General features: G+C 39.8%; 2 protein-coding genes across 3 annotated transcripts in view; both read right to left on the minus strand.

Moving 5' to 3' along the window:
• The window catches only part of CPNE1 (copine 1), a 44,188-nt gene that overhangs the window by 17,035 nt on the left and 2,838 nt on the right, over positions 1 to 24,315 (minus strand). The window contains exon 2 of one of the 2 annotated variants that reach the window (XM_050907510.1): positions 24,045 to 24,095. The exons of the other annotated variant lie outside the window; for it this stretch is intronic. The gene's annotated coding sequence lies outside the window, so the exon portion shown is untranslated. The remainder of the gene's footprint in view (positions 1 to 24,044; positions 24,096 to 24,315) is intronic. 2 annotated transcript variants of the gene reach the window in all.
• On the minus strand, positions 14,914 to 24,107 carry RBM12 (RNA binding motif protein 12). The gene is made up of 2 exons (XM_050907508.1): positions 24,045 to 24,107; positions 14,914 to 19,497 (listed from the first exon to the last, which is right to left on the minus strand). The coding sequence occupies exon 2, from the start codon at positions 19,473 to 19,475 to the stop codon at positions 16,833 to 16,835; it is 2,643 nt and encodes an 880-aa protein (XP_050763465.1). The 5' UTR covers positions 19,476 to 19,497; positions 24,045 to 24,107; the 3' UTR covers positions 14,914 to 16,832.

Below are 24,315 nucleotides of genomic sequence, written 5' to 3' on the forward strand. Positions count from 1 at the left end.
CTTCCACTTCAGTTTCCTTCAACCCCAAATAAGATTCACAAAGAAACCACTGCCTTTAATAAATACGTTTCTCTTAAAATTCCAAGTCACAGGTATCTGTTTTTTTCTTTCCCTACACATACCATTCCACCAGACCAGCTTACATCTCACACAGTCTTACATCTGTGCACTCTGCAGTTCTACAGACAACCGTGCATGTTTGTATGACACCAGTTGTTTGACGACAAGGAAGATCAGGACAGCCAGCCTTGGCTCCCGTGCCAACATTTCTCCTCTATTTTCCTCTACCGCAACAGAGATTTCTGTACCAACAGGAGACAGAAGCAGGAGCCACCTTTCCTCCCCACTAGAGCACAAAGGATCAGGAATAAAGTTAACCTCAAAGAAACAGCTCCCCGTAAACTTTAGCATTCCCACACAGCAGCGGTCCCTTTCTGGGAGGAAACCACTACTACAGGTCTCAAGCTGCACACAGAACAAGTCTGTACGTATTTATTCCATGTCACAAAGACACCAATAAGGAAAAGTTAAGAGTTTGAGACAGGAACTGTTAAACCACACAATAGAAGCCAGGAGGTGAAGTGACGCAAGTCCTCAAACCCAACCACCTCCCATCTGCTCCTTGAATCTCTTCTCCAGATCAGCAGCAATGAAATTATGAAAATACTCCACTGTTTCAAGGATTTATCTTTCAATACACTAATACCCAGAAGGCTGTCTCATCCTACTGTTTTGGATTTACTAATGGCATAGGATTTCCCTTGAAACACAGCCCAGATGTTCTGCTGAACCCCCGGGAAGTTACAAACCACAAGGGATCCTTTCCCGCTACATCCTCCTGCTCCATCCGGCGATCGCAGGGCACCAGCTGATGCACGTGACAACCGGGACGCAACAGAGTACAGCCAGGCCAGTTGTTTGGAGCGGCTGAGCAGGAACTATTCTTCTAACAGGCTGTACTCTCTCCTCGCCAACTCGGGGGATAACAAGAAAGCGGGTTTAACAACTATAGACAGAACCCTTATGGAAAGAAGAGGGATAGTTCCTCAACAGATTCAGATGAAAAAAATCATGTTTAATCTGAAAACATCAGTTTGAACCTCAGCCAGCAATTGTTTATATATTGCTGCCTACAGACATCCTTGAAGAGCCCACACAAAGCTTTTTCACTTCACAGCTTTCCAAATACACTGTATGGTGTTCTCCAGTTTCAATCCATTCCTTGAATGATAGCAGCAGAAAATCCTGATCAGACTAGTCTAGGTATCTCAGCAGCAAGAGCAAGGAGCAGGTGGTCTGTTAAGACACAACATCCAGTTCAGTCAAGCCTGAAGATGTGCTTAGCCTCTAGGTAAGCACCCTCACCCAGTTATCCTGCTCACGCAGTTAGTGGGAGAAGCGCAAATCTCTTGAAACCTGCCTGCATCTGAAAAGCTTAAAAAGATCAAAAGCTTAATATATTTTCATTCCCAAACACACACACACAAAAATACTGAAGGGGGGGGGGGGGAAGTGGAGTTCCTCAGCAAATTAGCCCCAACTTCAGTTATCAGCTATTTTTAAACAGAATTTAATGATGATAAGCATTGGCTCAAATATTCTCTTTTCCTCCTAAAGCAAGAATTCTGGAATTTACTTTCATTCTTCATAGTGAACTGTATTTTACCATAGTAATTGCATCTCTCTTCCTAGAAAAAGACTGAATTGTTTATGTGAAATGTATCAGTTGACTTTCATCTCCACCTCTCTCCACAAAGGCTCTGTTCACTTCCTCCGAGAGAAGTGACCATCCTGAAAGCTTTGAAAATGCCAGCAATCGGCACTTGTACTTAGAACAACCCCACGCCTCATACAACCTCCCATCCTGTTTCTCTTTAAGCAGAAGCCTGCGATGCTTTTTCTTCTCTCTTAAGCTTCTGTGTTCTGAACTTCCACACAACCCTGCAACATCTTCTTGGTATTTCATCACTCTGAAAGCTGCCCAGCTGGCACGTGCCACCTTACTCCCAAGGAGCAAGCACTGCACCGTCAGCACGGTTTTGAACACCACTGACCGAGCAGTAATGCTTCATCACTTACCAGTGCTGTGTAACAGACACATGATGAGAGAAAAAGGTTCTAGTGGTTACTATGCTCAAACAGTGCACGAAGGCTCTGATCCCAGGCTAAGTATACAGTTTGGTGTAATTAAACTGAAAGAACTTGGGGTTTTATTATTTTTATTAATAGCCTTCCTGTTTTCCTTGGCATGCACACAAAGAACACCAATCTCATTCAGCTTGCAGATTCGAGTCAAGATTTCAAAAACAAATTTCATGTTGTTTCACTGAGTTTTTGTAGAGCATACTTATATTTATATCCATTCATACACACAAAATAAATTTACTTTTAGACTTGCAACAATTAATCTTTACTATGACAGAATGTTATTTACATTTGTTGCAACACAAATTTTTCTATTTTCCCACAGTTCCAGAAATTCTAAAATTCATTTGATTTCTTATTTTCCCCCTCACAACCACCCTTGATAACTAATATTGAGGTCTATTATTTGAAACTTCCAGTTTACAGAAGACAATGGATACTTCCAAAGCAAAAACAGCAGCTAAAGCAAACTACTTTCCATAAAGGTATTAAAACACATCATATAGATATAGATTGCAAGCTGTTAAGGATCAACGATGGCAACTTAACAATCTCTCCAACTGACTCGCCACTGGCAGATTAAGTTACAGCATGGTCTGGAAGTCACGAAACTATTCTAGCAGCAGAAATTCAGTTTGCCAAGTAAAAATGAACTCCAAACGTGATAATAAATTCAAACTCTATTTAAAATACATAAAACAGAGCCACTGGGTGCATCCCAGCATAGCGGGTTCAGAAGAAAAGGCAATGTAAGCAAGCCACTGGGTTAAGTGCTGTTGTGAGAAATAGCCTGTAAAATCACAACTGATGTTATGTTGTACCCCCACGATCAACAATTTATATTGACAATAGCCACACACATCTGATCCAATGCTCTCACAACTCGGGGATCTCACTGCTGAGAGGCATCGCCTGTGGAGTTTCATCTTGAGCCGAATTCTGCACATTCCTTTCTCAAGGGAAGAGTTTCCAACACTCAGCTTCAGATCCACGAGGCACCTACATTTTTTGCCTTTAGTTAGAATTGCACATGATATAACACTACATTTTGAGGAAAAATAATATATCACCCACGTTATCCCTACAAACTCTAGAGCAAAATACTATCCACAGAAGTGTGTAAGATCCTGAGCGCATACTCCAGAGAAGTCTTTCACTGCTCAACTAGACGTCATTCCCAGTTATTCAAGTAAAACACAGAATGGCTCCGGACTAAGTATGCTTTAAGAAGTGCTCAGACAACGAAACTGAGGTCCAGTTTAGGAAGTCAAAATTATTTTTGCTATGCATACCACCTCTTTCCTGTAAAGAAGATCATGAACTCCAACAGTTGTGTAATACACATGGAATGATAAATCTCGTATTTCCAACAAAGCTGTTCTACACTGAATTGAAGCACACCAGTAAAGAAGTTGGGCCTAAATAATCAAACCGAGACCAAAAATTGCTACACTCTAGGAAATCACGTAGGAGATCCATGTTACACATTCAGAAGAATAAGGAATTACCTGCTACTTTCTGAAGTTTTGTATAAGCATTTCAGAACTTCCAACCCTTTTCACATATTTCTACAGAAAAATCAACTTCCTTTCATACAGAACATTCTCCAATGTAAACAAAATCCATATACAAGTCTAATATTAATTTCTAATTATTCTTCTAGTGATTCTGCTTAACCAAAGCTTAAAAGCAAAGCAAATCCAAGAGAAGAAAGCACTGTCCACCTATGCTTGAAGCAAGCACCACAACAAGAGTGTTGAAAGATTTTAACTGTCCACATTCAGAGCTCTGGAGGGTCTCGTGTCTCCCCAAAACACCACATACGGGTGTCTGAAGCATGAACAAACTCCTCTGTACTTATCCCTCTGCAGTAGGAGTGCCACCATTTAGCTGACTAAGGATTGAGTGTTGGACCGCATAAGGTGAGAATTATTGAATTACAACATTTGTTTTTGTATGCTTCCATACCGCACTAAGCCTGAAAGCCAGAGGCTCCCCTTTCCCTTTAGGCTGGGGAAGATGGGGTGACGAAGGGGAGCACAGGGCAAGGGGGGGGTTGTGACTCAGATCACCCCGGTATGGCAGCTCACAGAACCCACAGAGTCACTCGGAGGACAAGAAAAATCTAGTAACTTCATGGCATCAACCACCACCAGCAGTATTTTTAGTAGTGCCAGGAGTGATGTCTTCTGGAGAGAAAATGTTAGCATTATCACAGAATCCAGTCTTGTGGGTCAGCTTGGTTTCACTGCTCCACATAAGATGGAATATAAGCAAGGATTCAGCACAAGAAAACCTGCAGTTTGTTCCTAGTTCATCACACTAATAAACGCTCATCAACTACATCACTCTGTACAGGATACCCAACACACTCTATTTCAGCGTACACCAAATATTACACATTAAGAATCTGGTTAACTCCAGCTTGAGGCTTTAATACATGTGCTTAAGGACAGCTGACTTCCAATGAGCTTATTTTGTACTGGGCCAACCATAGCTTCTGCCTGACATTCTGCTTACAAGCACAACAGAAATGCCAGCAATCCTGCCAGCAGTATGTACCAACTGCAATTTTCACCATCTTTGCCTTATGCTACCCAACAACTCAAGAAATACACCCAACACATGTAACAGACCATCCCAGTTAATAAAGCCTGCACTTCCCAACAACCTAATGTAGTCCCCTTCTTGTCCATTGCTTAGGTTAATCCCACATCTTGCAGTTACCACCCTACTTTCTTCAAAACAGCTTCTCTCTTCTCCTGCTGTGATCCCTGAATGTGCAGCCCATCAGAAGCAATGCTTTCTCAGATTACTAGTTCAATTTTTAGGGGGCAGCCTGTTACGTTTCGGGTTTTGATATTACAAAGCTGACGCTGGTGCCGAGGTAGCGTCAGCATCACTTTCTAGATGTATTATCAAAATAAAAATTCTAACGTGATCCTACTTTCCTGAACCCCACAAGGCTCTAAAAGAAATCACAGGGCTAGGTTTGTATCACTAGATGCACTAAAAAGCATCTTTATTTTAAGCTGAGATTAAGAGAGTCTCATGAGAAACACCACAGTCCACCAAAATTATTAATAAATACAGCCTCTTTCCAGCACATCAACTCTTCTATGGGCTACAGAGCCTCATCCCACAGCCCAGAAGCTCTGCAGAGAATATAAACGGCTGCAATTTTTTCTACCATTTCATCATTCCTGGGGGTTTGGAGCGGGGATGGTTAAGACCAGCATTACTACAGGCAGACAATAAATCAGTATTCTCTATACTGTGTTCCAAGTTATCTGTCACCATACATTTTGGCTGATCAATCAAAACTTTGTGGGAAGGGGGTTAATTAACTGTTATTACAAATTTGACATAAAACCTGAAACAAAAGGCATCTCCTAATTGTTAGAAAAGAAATAGAATATTGAATACTATTAAGAACACCCTTCTAACCAAACTGCTCTGGCAGCTTGATTCAGTTCCGGTAAGGAGTGTCCATGGTCCATCAGATAGCCTTAATTTCAGGCATGAGAGCTCCCAGGGAAGAGGGACACACAGCAGAAAGCTGACAAGGGTTTCCTACAGGGTGCAGTGGTGAAGCGTTGAGGCTGTGCTGACACTGAACCACTCCAAGCCACGACCAGAGGTAAGCAGAGGCACAGCCACCAGCCCAGACAAGCCTTTCCGAGCTCCGGATTTGACTACAAGCCTTATGCAAAGAGGTTATTGACTATTGCGCACCTAAGGCGCTACTGAATACGCATGGAAGTTATGACCTAGTTCTACTTACTGGGTTATCTCCACATGAACCCTGAAGCTCCAGTATCACCACGAGAATTCAAGTTTTTTGTATCTGAAGACAGCCCACAGGTACGAGTGCTGAGCGTGCGCTGTGGCAACCCGACCTCCAAGACATTCGTGGAAACTGACTGAGAAGGCAACGCTCCCATTTATGACAATAAAACCAACAAGTTTAGGACAGTTTAAAAAAAAAAAGCTGAAATAAAGCACAAAAGTCACAAATGGGCTTGTAATTTCCAGCAGAAAATGCTAACAAGAACTTCAGTCATTTCATCTTCTTTACGGCAGCTTTCGCCCCCCAACAAACAAGAGCCAAGTCCCAACTCTAGGGAAACACCGCCGCCTTCTACAAGTTCACCTTTACACTGTTCCATGTTCACCTTTAACTTATGCACCACCAGTATCCACCTCAATCACAACCAACAAGCTCAAAGAAAGGCCTGTGCGTGCCTTTACTATATATATATTCTCCACTCTTCTGAGAAATAAGTAAACAAACTGATAGGTCAACATTGATTCTATTTCAAATATTAGTTTGTAATATATTAAATTACAAAGGGGTTCAAATTAACACGTGAACTTAAGCAAAACCTAAGTTACTTTTCCAAGCTCTTCACGCAAAAGAAAATGCATTTCAAAGTTCTTCATAGCATTTAGTAGCAGAATATCAAAAACCATTTCCTTGAAAATCTAGCTTAAAGCAGGTTGGGGCTCTGGAGTCAATCATTCATTTGGCTTAACCTGGAACAGTAACTGCAATCCTAGAAGTGCTCACTGACTTCTCCCACCAAAGAAGATTTTTTTCATTCCTTTCATATTCTTTTATTCAGCTGCTTCCCCCCCACACCCCGTGATTCTCAAGTATTTATTACTGAAATGTAAAGAACAACTTAATTGAAAAACAGACTCAAAAGCTCAACCACACTGACCTTTGTAACAACCCCAAATACATCATTTTACATTGCAAATCATGTTTGCCTCAAGTAAGGCCTCATTCTTTCTGTTAAAACCAGCTATTCCCATCTCAGGCACAAATAGCTAAACATTCTGTCCCATGCCCCAGATTAGATCAAGCTGGCTATGGCTCAATCCTCCGAGTCCGAACTCCTTAAACTGAGACTGAAGACTACACCACCCCAGCCCCCACCCCCGCTTTGGTTCTTCAACTACACTGCAGCTTCACCTGCAAGTACCTCAACATACCACTTCTTACTTACATGCACCTACGATTTCTGAGGCGACGTCTCGGCGTTCATTCTGCTCATCCCTTTAGCAACCTCTACCCTTCCCAAAGGCTGGAAATCTAAACCATCCTGTACTTACTCTAGAGCCCGCATGATTTTACCCATTCCCCTAAACGTAGCCACGTTACTACGCAGATGAATTCAAGGCACAAACTCATTAAGGTCCATCTGTCAAGACTAGTACACACTGTATGAACAGCATGAGTTCAAAATAAGACTTTAAAAAGAAATATTCCAGCAATACATTTTACCAACCTTTGCTGTTTTATCAAACAAATTCACATTACTGAAGAATTTTGGTGACCACATAGTACCAGTAGCCACTTAGTTACTGAAAAGTTTGCCATATTTCTTGTTTGTATTGCACTGCTGAATGATCACCAAAGAAAGGCTGAGAGACCCCAGATGAATTCTTTAGACTATTCTCAGTTGCCCTGGAGTTATTACTGCACAGTGACAACTCTTGCCTAAAAAAATGAGTAAGGATATAAAGCAGAAGCAACCTTTCAAGTTCTCATGCAATACAGAATCACACTATCTCTCACATTATATAAATTCAGGCTTTCTTCTTTATGGACTTTAATCTTAAATCTAGCTCCTCATGAAATATGATCTGGAAAAAAAATCCCGTAATATTGCTTCTGCAGTACTCATAAGAAATTGCTTTCAATTTATTCATTGCAAGTTCAGCCCTTCTTATGCCAACATTGTCTTTCAGTTCTTCTTTCTCCTTTTGAGTACATGCTTCTTTTTAAGCAAGAGATTCACACCCCCATAATACTTTTCTGCTACTTAATTATTACCATCTGTAGTATGAACATCTTCACTTCTCCATGCTAATCTGTTGCAGAATAATGATGCTTCAAAACAGAAAAACGTACAAAAAAGCCACCACCACAAAAACCTGACATCAAGGAAGTAGAACAAAGGAAAGGATACGGCAAGGGATTTTAAAAGTTGGTTTTTATCTCCTTCATCCAGACTAACAGAAGTATTTAAAGGCCACAAAACACCACACTGACCTCATGTCCCTTTTCCGTTCTCCTCCAGATCCAACTTCTCCTGTCAGTGTACCTTCCCAAAAGCACAAACCCATTACGACGGATTCAAGCTGTTCTGCTTGTCTCAGCGCCAGGTGGGCCAAAACGACCATATAATCTCCCTGCATGAAGGGAGAAGAGATTCCACAACTGCAAACGGACAGGTATTTCCTCAAGTGCTTCTTCCATGTCTGCTATCCATAGTATACGTACTGCAATACTTTTCAACCTATACCCTAAAAAAGTCTGTTGTCATTGAGTTTGCTACAAAGGTGTTCCACACCCTTTAGAAAACATGTCTCTGCAAGTTAAGAACCTGAAAACCCCTATAACCCAATACTGGTAAGCCTTAGATTCTCCCACAGGTGAGTATCTTTATTTTCTCAAAGTCAAATGAATAGTTCCAACAAATTTTTAATAAATATGACCAAACTAAGGCAGAGAGAAGTTCTCTGAGCAAAAACCTCTCTGATGAAAAACCTAGAGTAAATTTAACAGCTGTAAAAGCATGAACTGAATTACATTTACTCTAAGTAGAGAGACTTGGAGTTATCACCATTAGGTGGAACGTGGAAACTCAGGTTACAAATTGCACATTCTCTGGGCAGCAGAGCACTATCTGCATAGTAAGAGAACGGCTGTATAACTGCGAGAGGCAGCAGCCAGGACAAAACATCACCCAAGCTCAGCACGTTAGGAGTTTGCACATCGCAGATTCTTCACCAACAGGGCTTTTATGCATACCTAATGCAGTAGCAGCGGGATTTGAAGACCACAAAGATTAAAACAGAATCTGTTTTCACTTTATACACGTAAGCAACCTTGGAGTGTGGGCTGCTCAAAAATATTCAAAACAACAGGTCCTTACTACCTTTTCAAGACTAAACAAGATGGAGAGGAAGGTTACATACTACACCACCACACCATGGCTGGCGCAGAACTCGATTACAGGGATTCCTCTCACCTTTCACAATAACAGAATTAAATGATGATACTACGGTCGTGTTCAGTCAAGTCACTGCACTGAAAATAGCCGATATTTCATAGAGATACAACATTATCTGCAGACTCATATTACGATTTATATTACATTGATTTATTATTGTTTTGTTTAAAGCATTTTTGGTTTCAGAAAACTTACTCTTATTTCTGCTTGAAGTTATTTTTACAGGCACAACTAAGGACAAATTTTAACATGAAAAGTAACACAAGCCATCCAGCAGAAGGAAAACACTGTTTGCACACTCTCATTTCTGCTCCTGGAGTAATTAGGGTAGCCAAATACTACCTTCTCATTCAAAGAAATAACATGACATATTGCTTGCGCTGCAAGGAAGAAATGCCGTTTGGATTATTGTCTTAATAAAAATACGGTGTCAGTTACCCAAAGGGAGGGATGAGTGTGCAGATGACAAAAAAGGCCTTCAAAAAATCCAGGACATTTGTGCAGTACGTCATGGTGTTGTGGATGTAATTTTTCAGACATACTTGAAAGGCTTTTTTCTTTAAGAGATGCACCCAGTTTACTCAAAATGCTTTTATATACACACAGGGGTTATCACTGCCTTAAGTGACAACACCTACAGTTGTCTTTAAAAACCTTAAAACAGACTTGACCATCAAAACCAATTCTGATTTACAATCTAAGAATACGTAAGACTGCAGGGCTCAGGTTTAACCATTTAGCAGCAAACCATTTAGATCAATTATGTATCTCATACATTCTATCACTAACGACTGAACTTAAATTTCAGATTAGTTTAAGAATTTAACTATCTACTCACTGTTTTGTTCTGGTCTTTTTCACACAAGCTCAGTGCTGAAGCTTCTGAACCACAAACATTCTTCATCAGATTAGGGCATCACTTGGTTGTTTTTACTAAAGCTGAAGAGTGAAAGTCTGGCCTCAACCTTTCAACTTCAACCCTAATACCACTTCACTGATGTTAATGCTGATGTGCCTTTAACGTGAGGATGAAAACATTCTGCCACTGGCTTACTGGTTACTCGGACAAATTAGCTATACACCACCACCCTGCATACACACTTACCTCACCTCCTAAAAGCATTCAAGTCCACAGATGAAAAGAGCTCTAAGTGCTATAAAAACCACTCCATTTATTCATACGAGACTGGACCTATAACACAGAAGACTGGCTCTGCAGAAATACACTGAAATGTAGTGGGGGAATCCTCAGCAAGTGAATTAGTAATATTTAACAACTCTGCCTCCCCTCCTTAAAGAAGGGGGTTTCCCCTACATTCAGTGTACTACTGCCAGTGCCTAATTTTACTTTAATTAACCCCTTTGCTTTTGTAGCTGGCTGCATGAGTGTTCCTCAAGAAGACGGGATTTATAAATACTGCCCTTTTATTAGAAACATTTGCCTAATAATGAAATGGTAATGGCAACCATCATTTTCACTCTCAAGTTGAGCTTCCTGTTCAAACAAGCAAGGACTTTTCACATCCCATATCCATCCTCCTGTCAAAACAAGCAGCAATGCTTTGGTTACACTGCTGAAAACAGAAGTTTCATAAAAACCTCACATTATGGACCACATTCTGGCAAATGCCACCACAGCAAGATCACTAAGCAAATAGGTGCTACACAGAGGCTTGAAATCTTAGTAAGTGACAGTGGTCCTATGAATTTTATCATAAAAGGCACTCAATCAAAATTACCTAAAAGGAATTCTTGAAGTAGTTTAGGTTCTGACTATGTCGCTGTTTTCCTCCCAAAATCTGCCTTCATTTCTAAGTGACTAGAAAGCATTTCTAAGCTTCCTACTGTCACACAGAGCAACACTACATCCACATAGTCACATTTAATGGGAAATGGTTGAAACTAAACTAATTGTTCGAAACTATGAAATAGCTAGCTTGAAGTTCCACCTACCTGCAGACGGTCAGAAATCAGAGCAATACCATCCTACCGATTCTTTGGTTAACAATACTGTAACTACAGTATGAAGATTTCAAAAAGTCACCAGCCTTCCAGAAGCAGTCACCAGTCCAAAAAGCCAGACGATGCCAACCAAGAGAGTTTTAGGCAGGATCAATTCCTATTTTCCCTGTGCAAGCCTTCCAAGTCTACATTTTCGGTTTTAAACTTTACAGGGAAATTGTACTCCCCCAACATGTACTGTAAAGGCAATTCCCACTCCACCCCTTGAAGTTATCCTGGCTGTGATCTATTATCAACTGAATGAGGAACTACGGCCTAGTTCACTGCTAACTCCCAACAAAAGACGTCCCAAAAGTTGGGGAAAAACAGTGAAGCTGATGTGAGAGTAGTAAATACAGAGTTTCAAAACTGATTTTGTGGAAATCGGACTCATGTTAAAAAGGAATATATTCATTGTTTCTGAAAGCTTACTTTAATATATTTGGGAAGCGACTGGTAAGACCATTTGAACTTAAGGCTGTAGACATGAGAGCATACAAGAGAAAAACAGCCACAAAGGAGTAAGCTTTGACTCTGCAGAAGCAGTAAAGGAACTCAGGGCAGAATTCATCTGGTTGCTTCTCTCCTAAGCTGCCATGCTGTGAATACATATATAAAAACAGAAGAATGATAACAAAGCAAGCTGCACAGAAGTGAGCACCAGTGAGTGAAAAGAGTCACAGCTAAACCATCCGACACCCGCGTTCAGTCTGGAGCTACGGAAAAGGAACGCTTTTAGGGCTGCTTTTCTTACATACGGTATTTATACCCATGAGTGAAAAGATCCAAGTCAGGAAGGTGGGAAGAGTACTCCCTGCACAAACAACACCCAAACATTCCACATAGTAACAAAGCTCCGAGAAAATTACTGACAAAGTCATCTGTATAGAAAATAAGCTACAGTATACCTACCTGATCATACGATAGGGAAAGAGTAGCGAGTTCAGCACACAGCCACAAATCTTAAGTTGAATGCATACAACCAAGTAACAGATTTTCATTCCATGGGAAAGTCAAATCTTTCAACTACAATCACATTCTCACTGCCAAAAACAGGTAGGAAGAGAACCCCCTGAGGTTACTCTTCCTGCAGAAGCATTTAACAGTCAGTTTCCCTTCCTCTTCTACCAGGAGGAAGAGTCACTTGCTCTGTACACAAACTCTAGCTCAGTTTTCCCAAAACCATGAAAGAACATACAGCCACGGAACAGAAGGGAGCATCAGCGAACCTGCAAAAGGCCAAAGACGAGCAAATACATTTGGCAACACTGCTTCCAGGCCCAAGACACTGTTTCTGAAAAACCTCCTACAGCAACAGAATTTAGCATCTCTCTTTTTTTTCCAAGACCTGCACAGTATCTAAAAAAGCAAACTGACATAAACTAATTTGTATATGTCTCTAGACTCAAACTAAATGTTTACTAATATACCAGTCCAGTTTCAAAACTGCTTCCTTCCGACCAATTATATTGTCAAAGATAGAAACTAGTCTTTTGCTTGCACTAGAGTCTGTATTAAACAGAAATTGCAATCCTTTGATTCAGGTTCTAATCCATGTATCTGGATAATCATCCTAAAACAACTGCTCTCAAAGAGTCGTGCGTTGTCCAACCAGAGGCTTTAAGCGGTCCATAACATGTAGTTGTTTCAATTTTGCAGATCAGAAGGCCAACACGGTTCAGAGGCACACACTGCTGAACAACACGCTGAGGACCGACAGCATTAGCTGCGGGAAGCAGCAGCTTTGGAACCACCACAGCAGAAGACTGAGGAGGAATAAAATACAGAAACTGAAATCGTTATTTACAGTTAACACACCACTGGTGTGCCTAGGTAACTGGAAAAATATTTTTTTTCTAGAGTCTGCAGTCTTCAGTGCACCAAAATACTCTAAGAAAAACAAGTTGCTAATTTCACATAGTATAGGCAACAACTTCTTTAAGGACAGCCTGAGCAATTTAGCAGAACTGACCAGCACGTAGTTCTTTAGAAGGCAGACCTCCAATGTCAACTGGCGCACGACTATAGTCTTCAGTTTTGCATCGATCTTCCTCTCCACTCACAACACATTCAGAGCATAGACATTCAAGGAAAACATTAAATGCTATGAAAGGAACACTACTTAGAATAAAAAAGTATCATCCTTCAGTCTTCTTTAAACCTACAAAGCCTCAGACCTCTCATAAATCTACATTTAGAACGTGGCAACAATAATTCATCATAAAGAACTGGCTTTAATGTTGTCTGTGATGTTACAGAATTGACTTGTGTTAAAAACAAAATCCAACTGCAACACTTACGTGTAACTGCTTGAAAACTTGGTAACTTTAAAGTCACACTTTCATCTAACCATTGCAGTTCTTCCATGTAGGTCACAAGTTTATAACCGAATAGTTTATTATATTCATACTTTCTCTTGTGAATGGGACAACAAAAATATGCACGTTTAACAGAAATCACGTTGTGAATGTAACACTTTACCACTTTTTTTTTTTTTATAAGTAGTACTTAGACACTAACACTTAAGGAACTGCTAAAAACACCAACTTAGCCAGTTATATAAACACAAGTACTCTCTTTCCATAACTTGGAGAAATTGGGACATCAGTGTCACCGACTGTATTGTTCCAACAACGCTAAGCAGGATGTCGGTCCCCGACACTCAAAGCATCAAGGCCAAAACAACTGCGAATTTGAGCAGTGTCCATTAGCTGATTCCTTCTGTTGCTACCTGTTGTTAGCAGCCAGCCTTGAGGTGTGTATGCAAGGGCAGTTACATATCTTCCACATCAGAGATGGGACCTCAGAGGTCCTACCCCTTATTTTCAAGGCCGTTCATGAATATAAACAGGTGCAAAGTAAGCAATTTTATCAAATCTAGCCATGTAGTCTGTTAATATAAGGGTATCCCTCATAATTTAGCATGGCATGCAGTTTAAGGTTGCTTCTAACATGAAAGCAAGTTGCTATAGAAAACTTCTTATATTTGCAAGTGATGCTGGATAATGAATTTTTCTCTATATATGTTTTAAAGGATCAACCGTAACTATTTGGAACAGCAGCTGTATTGTTTATAGTACATACAGAAATTCTAAATATGCTATGACTTCCTATTGTTTCCAAAAGCCTACTCTCAAGGAAGAGGGGATCTTTACTAACTAATTTACTACTAATTTACACTAAAAGATATGGAGCATCAACTGCTTGGCTAGATGAAGAGCCCCTTCCCCACCCCAAATCCTCCACTTAAGCATTGCATCCATGTCAATGTTCCCAACACCAATGGCTTTTTGTATTGCTTTGCATTTTTTTTTAAGATAAGTATTTAAACATCTTTAGACCATACAGAAAATCAAGAATCAGAAAATGAAAGATTTCCAAAACAAACCTGCACTTTTAGAAAGTCCAAAGGAACGGGCACAAAAGCATGTTTCACAGCATATGCTGTGTCTAACAAACACTAATAACCCTGTATCCATTACCAAGAGGATCGAGACATAAAATCAAAAGACAGTAACACAGAACTGTGTATCTAATTCCAGACACCTGTAGTTTAATTACATTTCACAACAAGGCAAGCATTGTTGTGATTCATTTGAACTTGAAAAAACAGTTATCACCAGTTTCTGCAAGTCAACACACACTAATATCTTAAATCAATTCTGTGAACAATGAAGCCAAGTTTTCCTTTTCAGTAATTTTATTCTAATGTGAAACAGGAAGAAACAAGCACCCAAATAACTCCAATATAGTATGAAACTTTAATAAAAGTTGTTTAAAAAACAAAGAGCAAAATTTTAAAAATAAACTGAAAGGCTTGACTCCTAATCACACATCTTTCTGACATCAGCAAGAGTACTTTCAGACTTTCAAAGGGGGGAAAAAAAAAAAAAGAAACAAAGATCTGCTGTTGAAACATTACTCCCAAAGACTGTTGAAACGCATAACATGAAGCTTCAGAGACAGACAGTTTTATTAACAGGAGGCTTAATTTTAAACAGTATATACAAATCACATGACTTTTCCAAAGTTGGGACCACCTAGTAATCTGTCAAAACAAAATTATGCTAATGAATTACAGAAGCATCTGTGTAATGTGACCGCCTCTTTATTGAAGTACACCTTTATACAATCCTTCCACATATTCCTGTACTGTGAAATCCTCTCAGGATGCAGCGCTGCACAGGTTTTCAAATCTCTCCTACACACCACATGAATAAAACTGTTGCCACTTGCACCTCTCAATTTTGCCTGACCATACACTTCAGTGTTCCATGATATGCAACACCAAAAGGCACTGGTTTTCTTTGTCCAAAAAACAAAATAGTTTAAAGTTTACTATGTTTAAGTACAATGATTTGCAGGGAATAGCAGGATTTTTTCAGGCAATGCCCAAGTCTTAAAATTTATCATAAGCCAAGCAAGGATGAACCAAAAAAATTCTACTTTCCACTTGTGTAATTACTTCCTTTCCAATTCTCTGTTTCTCCATGGAAGGTTTTACTGCACAGCAAAGAAAATGGCAACTCTTTACAGACTTTGAATACAACAGCACAACTTTATTGCAAAAATATATAGTAAACTCAGTATTTTCAAGTTTTGGAGAAAAATAAATTTTATCTCTGAATTCACCCATAGCAGTAATTCACGACAGAGTTGCTGAAGATAAAAGTTTCTTTCATATATAAACTAATTTAAAACTTGAGCTGGACTCCAATCTTCTACTAATAATCACCACTTTGGTTCTCTTAGCAGAGACTATGTAAGGAGTTCAAGAGACACATGAGAAATACAACATCAATGTCCAACTAGTGTCAAAGACCCTATCCCAACTGATTCATGTAATCCTAACAAATCAAGCTACTTAAACAATAATGAGTATTTTCAAGTTGTTACTTCTACTGCAGATGTTTTATAAGTGTACTATAAAACTCATATGATAATGTTTGAGGTTAGCTATACTTGTGGCAAAAGTCTTATTCTGCACAGTTATAATTGCAATATATAAATAACTAAAGGTTATTCCACAAAGAACAGCTTGAATTTTACAGAACGATTCTGCTCATACTTATAGGAATTAGTTTGGTAGACACATCAGCAATGGGCATAATTCAACTGTTCATACAGTGAGGATCTTGGAAAAAATAAAGATACATACACAAAACAATTAATCTGTGTACACTGAGAATTCGTTCAGTTGCAGAGTAAAATCAGGACTTTAAACAAAGCTTTGACCTGTAAACAAAGCAAATTCAGCCAGCTTTTAACCAAATCTAGAAATAGCTATCTATTTTACAATGGCTTGCAAGAGCACCCACTGAAGAGCTTCACTGACTTCATCTATTTCCCTTATCCGAAACTACATAAAACCAATCTAGATTCCTTGATAAGCACTGTGTCCAGCATAGTTTACCAAACTTCTATGATGAATAAGAATCTGTCTAGCTTCTCCACATATTTGTACGGGAAAATCCACTGCGCATCTATCCTCGCAGTGTTTCTTATGTAATGGCTAACCCAGTGCTCTGTCTTATCAAAACCAGCCTGTTTTACAATTTAAACAATCCACAGGTTCTATCCTGGAAATACTATAAAAACCAATCCAGATGCATTTATCACAGCACTATGAATATCTATTCTACAACTACTTCATATTAACAGCTACCCTAAAACAAGTTTTACTTTTCTGGAGCCTATAGGCCTGTCATTTAAATCAACAACAGCTGCCATAGCTTCATCACGAGACTCGAATGCAACCATTGCTTCTCCAGTGGGCATGCCTTTTTCATTGTATTTTAAGCACACTGAACCAGGGATCACTTGGTAACCATAAAAGAAATCCAAAATTTCATCCACCGAAACAGTAAAGGGCATATTTTGCACTTTAATGACAGTTGGTCCTGGCTTTCCAGACCCTGTTCCAAAACCGGGGGGTCCACTAATATGTATATTTCCTGGTCCAGGTCCAAACCCTGGAGGTCCACTTAAATGTCCAAGACCACTAGCAATTCCCGGAGGACCAGCACCAAAGGCAGGGGGTCCACTTAAATTGCCAGGACCATTACCAAAAGTCTGAGGACCCCCTGCAAAACCTGCCGGTCCACTCAGATTACCAGGACCACCTGCAAAACCTGGGACCTCAATACCTGCACCAGGTAAACCGCTAGTTGCAACTGTAGGTATGCCTGGTCTAGAATCAGGAAAGCCACCTATTCCAGGTGGTGGTAGAGGGGGACCAAATGTGCCAGACCCGCTGAAGTTACCAGGGAAATTAAACGGAGGACCATTGTTTGCATCTTTAGCACTTCCCCCCAAGAAGGCATGCTCATCCCCACCAGCGCCCTGTGCTCCTGGCACAGTCGCATTTCCTTGTATCGGTATTTTCAGTATCTTTTTCCCTTGAGATGGTGGGTTTCTCTCAATATCTCTCATTTCTTCTACAGTTATCAAACGCAAAACAACATCTCTTCCATTCAGTTTTTTACGGTGCAAACGCTCTGCCTTACGAGCATCATCTTCAGCTTTAAACTGAACCAGTGCTTGCCCTAAACCTTGCCCGTTATTATCAACAAGAATTTGTACAGAGTTTTCTTCTACTGCCAGTCCCTCTAGAAACTGAAGGATTTCCATCTTTGTTATATTGTATGGAATATTAGATATATGTGCACACAATTTTGGCGAGCCTGGTTCTCCCTCAGCATTCATGAGGATTTCTCTCTGGTCATAGTTGAAGTTCTGCAATCTTTTACGAATCAAATCTATCTTTTCTAACATTGCCTTTTTAGTAATTGGATGAACTTGAATAAAGCGATTCCCTATATACTGCTTATGATGACACAAAGCTGCTTTATAATCAGCTTCATTCCTGAACTCGACAAAACCCTCTCCGATTGCCTTCCCATTAGGTCCATAAGCTATATAAATGCTGTCTTCAACTATATCCAGCTTTTTAAAAAAATCTATCACATGCTTGTTCTCCGATTCAAATGGAAGACCTTTCAAATAAACACAGAAACCCTGCTCATGGGGAGATCTCGACCTTGACCTTTTCTGTCCACTAGGAGATTTAGACCTAGAATGAGCCTGGGGAGGAGGAGGGTGTGACTGCCCAGAGGGACCCATGGTTTGCTTGAAAGTTATGTGGCCTCCAGCAGCCACCCACTGTCTCTCTGTTGCAGGACTAACTTCAACATAGCGCTGAATCATCAGCATTCTGTTTCGCTTCAGTGCTTCAAATGTATCTTGAGGAGAAAAAAACTTAACTAGTCCATTTCCATTATTTCGACCTACATGATCCTTCAGCATATGGACTGCATCCACACGGAGCCCAAGGAAAAAGTCTTTCACATCAGATTCTGTTGCAGAAAAGGGCATTCCATGAACGCTGACATACAAATCGTCTGGATTGATTGGAATTGGCTTGACACTACTTTGAGAATTCATCTGGATAGGATTTACAGGATTCATGGGACCAATAAACAATGGATTCAAGCCGCTGTTCATATTCACTGCTGCTCCAGACCCATTCATTCCAGTGGGTAAAGGTGCTACGGGTGGAGGATTCATAGGAGGCATTCCTGATATGGGAGGCATAGGTGTCATTGGAGGTACAGGGGGCACAGGGGGTATCGGAGGAACTGGAGGAACAGGAGGCAGTGTGGGTACAGGAGGCGGAACAGGTATCGGGGGAATAGAAGGCATTGGTGGCAAAGATGGCATAGCTGGGATAGGAGGGATTGGTGGAGGAGGTACTGTGTTCATTGGGGATGCTGTGCTAGGTATAGTTGAGCTAAATGTTGGGCTACCAAAGGTACTCCCAAGATTTGGAGGTGCAGTCCCCATACTGGCAGTAGAAAATGTGGATATGTTTTTATTGCTTTCATGCACGGTAGTAGAAGCAGTTACTACACTAGGAGAAGGATTATTAAAGTTAGGTACAGTAGTAGGTAAGTTAACCCTTCCACTCATTCCAGAACTAGGTGGTGGCCCCGACCTGCTAGCATTTGCTGGTGGCATATCTAGATTGGCAGTTTCAAAACGCCTACGACTGAGTTCTATCATGTTCTGCATTTCAGTTTTACTGCTCAGCAACAGCGTTACTTTCGACCCTTTAATTGTACCACCTGTGCGCATCATACCAAGCCTTGCATCTTCATCAGTGGCAAAAACGATGAAAGCCTCACCCAGTTCACCCCCTACAATATGCACGCCCCCATCAGGAATGGTCAATCCAGAGAAGAAGTGGCGAATGTCCATGGTCCCCGCCACAATCGGGAGACCTTGCAAGCGGATGACCACAGCCATGCTGCGCTGAAACAACACACACCTGCAGATGAGAAAAGGCAACGGCTATGTCAGACTACTGTTTATGACACCATGCAATTACCTACAGACACCATCTACTATACTTGTTTACATACACCTAACAACATCTTGCAAAGATTAAGCATGTTTATATTCCAAGTTCCTTATTCATGTTTCTTTACTTCATACAGATTGAAGTATTAAACATTTACCAACACAATCAGTATACATTTTGCACTAGAAATTCCAAAATAACTGTTAAACTAAGACCCACAAGTGTCAGTAAAAAAAGAAAACAAACCTAAGGAACAGCAAAAATCAGAACTATTATATCAGTAGTTGAATATTTAATGGAACGTAAGAAAAATGAGTATTTTTAGCCAAGCAAACAAAATTAATTTACCATACACTGATATGGTATCCACTGTACCTGGCAAAGTGACTGCGAGAAATTCTGCACACCTATGGGAAATAAACAGTTCTCTTTCATTTGGGGGGGGACTTTATCTCCTGCCACGTGAAGACAACTAGGAACATAACAGTGGATTGGTTACAAACAAAAACCCATTATGGACAACTAGCAACAGTAAGACTCACACAACATCCTGACAGGGACCATCTAGATTATACTGATCTTACATTATTCTCCTAGCAAAGGCAAGCAAGAGGTCTAGGTGACCATGAAGCTAGCTAACCGTTATAAACTAGCCCCAAGCATTTTGCGACTATACAGACCTCACCTACACTAGATTAGCATCTATGCATATCCTAGCAAGGTATTTGGCCTTTAGAACTTTCAAAAACAAGATATAATTTTTTAATAGTCACAGATGGTCTGTCTAATATTACACCTTCCGTCTTACCTCTGCAGCTGAGGTTAGTGGACGCTTAAGATCAATTTTGAACAGCTAGATCTTGACAGTTACCTTGTAGACATTCTACAGAAGAGCCTGAGGTCACATCAGAAGTTCAAGACAAACAGGAAACTAGGTAATTCTCACTTAGTCTTGACAAACCTTCAGTAAAGACTGAAAGCATCATATTAATACTAGCACAATTCACCAGTTCAGAAGCCAGCCTCTCATCCTAAATGGTCAGCAGCAGCATATTGTTTTACCTGAGCCACTTCATCTCTGAAACTTCTTGACTTCCTAAGTACAAGCCAGTTCAGCATCTGCATGGAAGACCTCCAAGGCTCCCATTAGTCACACACAAATGGTGTTAACTAAGCATTTGAAATCAAGGAAGAACCAGATGATATAATGCAACACCAGGAGGCACTGCACCAAAGACTTCTGGCCGTATACCAAAGCTACGACCAACTACGATCAGTAACTATCTCCCAACACCTCACATTCAGCTAAGTATTGTATGCCAACATACAGTCAAATCTTTTAAGTCAGCTGAATTTGCCTGTCCACGTCTTCCAATCGCTTTAGAGCAGACACGTCTTGAATACCTCCTTAACTACTAGGTAAAGCCATTATCCAATAATTTAACCACATCAGGTAAGGCTGAATTCAGTACTTAATGAAAACAAGAGTAACAATTCTTCTACAGGGAAAAAAAAGAAGCAATTCTTTTGTTTGCATGATGGAACTTCAGATTACTCAAATGGGTACTTAAGTATTTTGTTTTGTTGCCCAGTAAAGCAGAGCTAACCCCTTCCATACACTAATGAACTCAAGCAACATACTGCGGTATTACAGGGCATTGGCCCACATCCAGTTGACACCAGAAAAGTGCAGAGGACCTTCCTCCCTCAAGGAAACAGCAGACAAGCCCACTGGCACAAAGTCACCTCTGCTGCTCTAGCCGCTGTGAATGAACATCCGATTCCCTACTACACCATCTTGAAAGAGAGACTGGAACTTGCAAGACAAACATGAGAAGGTCTTTAAAAAAAAAAAATCTAGCTGTACATACCACTAAGAAAATCCCTACTCCACCAAGGGACAGAAGCAACAGAAAGGGGAATATATACTAAGCCTCAGGGATTACTTTTTTTAAAAGCAACTTTCCCATCTCCATGGCGAGGTAACAAAAGCAACATCCTTGCATTTATCTCTTATAGTGACACTTACATTTAACTTGATAAAGTTCATTGCCCAATCATTTTCCAACAGCAAAATAACTGGCCCATGTGAAAAAAAAAAACAGGTCAAAGTAAGAATTATCTATGCTATGTACAAATCTAAGAAAGCATATAAGACTTTTTGCACTGTTTTAAAACAGCAGTATTTTTCAGTGATTCTGTAGGGGTTTTTTTTTAAATTTGCCTAACATTGATAGCAATCTCTGAAACTAAAGTTAAAATGAAAATTCTGCCTGCTTTACGGAAGCCACTAAAGGGTATTGTAAAACCGAAGTTTACTACATTATGCTACAGGGCTGCTTTTGGATTATATGATCCCGAGGCAAGCAAGCAGTATAAAAGCATCCCTGGTTTTGCACCTGTGCTTTGAAAACTAAAATCCTACTAACAGCAAATCTTGCTAGGAGGTTTACATTTTCTCTATTACCTATTATATGAAGAAATGTGTTTCAGAAGTTTTTATGTATCAGGAGTTAAGATATTTGAAGTTTCTTGTGTTAAATGGGAGATTACTTGTAGTTATTTCCTTACTAATGCAAAAGGGATGACAATCTGATATGGCCATTAGTTGAACAAAGGCAACTTGGGAAGGTTTTTCTGCTCAGATCTGCTGGTTTAGAACATCATGTATTCTTTATCAGAACTGACACCTGCTAGATAACTGCATTTACCAATGATTCCATAAATCTAGCCCAGAAGACAAATTAACAGATAAGGTCACAAAAGAATTCTTAAGAGTTCAAGCATTTGAATATTTACATAACTTCTGGGATAATGCAAGTGTTCCAATCTTGCACTAAATTCAAAACTTCATTATAAATGCTAAGAGATACCTTGAAGTTTTGTTACTAAGTATTCTATTCACGTCCACTAAATCACTATTGACAAAAAAAGCCAAACAGCTGCTTAGGCATATAGTTGCTAGAAAAACTAGCTGCAATGACTTCAGTGTAGTTAATTCCATGCATGATATTAAGCAAATGCTTGCTATTAAGCAAGAGCTAACAGTAGCATGGTATGAATAAAAAGAATTTTAAGGACTTTACTCCATCAAATATTTTTGGCAAAAGAATATTTTGTCAACTCAAAACTAACTGCTTCAAACTTTTTCAGGATTTCAGTGCTTTAACAAAGTACTAGTTTCGCTGCTGTGATTTAAAGAAAAATCACAAGGACCAAAAGGGCCAAATTTCACATTCTAAGCACTCACAAGTCCTTTTTTTTCCCAAAATGCACTTAGGAGACAATAATCCACTCAAATTTTCCAACTAATGAAAAAGCAAAGCCTGCTTAAATATTTCACTGTTCACTTGTAAAGATTAACATACATGCAGAGGCAACATTAACTTCAGACGCAGAACGGGCTGCACGCCTGTTAAGTGTGCATTGAAGGCTTTTTGTTGGGCTGTTAGAGGTGTTCTCAGGATGCCTGCTTTTCCCCCTGTACAAAAAGGTACTTTAAGGCAAAAGTGGGTTTTGTTGTCATTTTGTGTGTTTGGTATATTTTTGGAGAGACCAGAAGCACAAAATCCTAGAGTTGTACTATGGACAATCCATCCCCATTAGCAAACTGAGATCAAAAATGGAGAGTAAAGGGCTGCTGACATTCAATCTGATTCAAGTCATTTGATGAGCCTTAACAGCACGTTTATGTCTTGACAGTAATGTCTTTAAAAACGTTGATGTTACACTGGAAGAAGGTGTACAAGATGACAATATTACTTCTTCCATCTATGTGCTAGTGAGTAAAATAAGAATTTGGGTCACATGCACAAATTGATAAGAACACCAGACTAGCCTTTTAAGATGTATGCATTTTTCAAATTAAGAAAAGTTTGTAAGATTCAACCTAGTCCCTGGGGAGTATTAAAGTACAACACCCATGCGGTACACACACACACAAAATATTTGGCAATTCTTGGATGAAGACTAAGAACTGGAATAACATTGGTATTGTAGGAGGAATTTTAAGTAACCAGGCTGAGATTGTCTAGCAAAAGCTAAAACTGCAGACTACAGTTTTGCCTTTTTTTTTTTTAAAAGGCTAAAATCAACCTGTTAGATTAAGACAGTCATCTCTGAGGTAATTTGAAACTATCTGATCCCTTTAAATGCTGCAAAACCTACTTAGAACCAATTGCTGTACACTTCTAAACTCCAATAGTTAGAAACACGCAGCCCTGTGGCCTGCAGCGAAGTAGCTACATTTTCCAACAGTGCAAAATAACTGGGAGAGTGTTCCGGACTACCACATACTGATGAAACAACAAAACATTAGTTTGGCAGAAAATTCTGTTTACAAGAACAACATTGCCAGAACCACCATCACCAGTGGGAGTCAAAGTAAAGAGACTAGCTATAGATTATTTGACCCAAGTGTTTTGATACCAATTCACAGATTCCAAAAGCTTCAAATATTTCTTAAGATATACTCAATATGCATATAAAGAAGTCTTCAATTCAAAGGCTCTTACCTGCAAAGACAGATGTTTTTTTCTTAACAAGTAGCAGAAGCCAAGCCAATCCTGTGGGCAACCAATTAAAACCAACTTTTAGACTGCAATAAAGAATAAATGGAGGCAAAAATCAATGCAGGCAACACAACAGCAGTAACAGTCCACAAAGAACTGTATATACAGAAAGTTCAAACCTGCGACCACCACGAGGCACTGCGACATACGACAACCACAAGAGTAAGAGTGCATTTTCTAATACCTTATCCCTGTATGAGTTGTTGGCAATTGC

The sequence above is a fragment of the Gymnogyps californianus genome, chromosome 17, assembly GCF_018139145.2.
Source record: "Gymnogyps californianus isolate 813 chromosome 17, ASM1813914v2, whole genome shotgun sequence".
Classification (NCBI taxonomy): domain Eukaryota; kingdom Metazoa; phylum Chordata; class Aves; order Accipitriformes; family Cathartidae; genus Gymnogyps; species Gymnogyps californianus.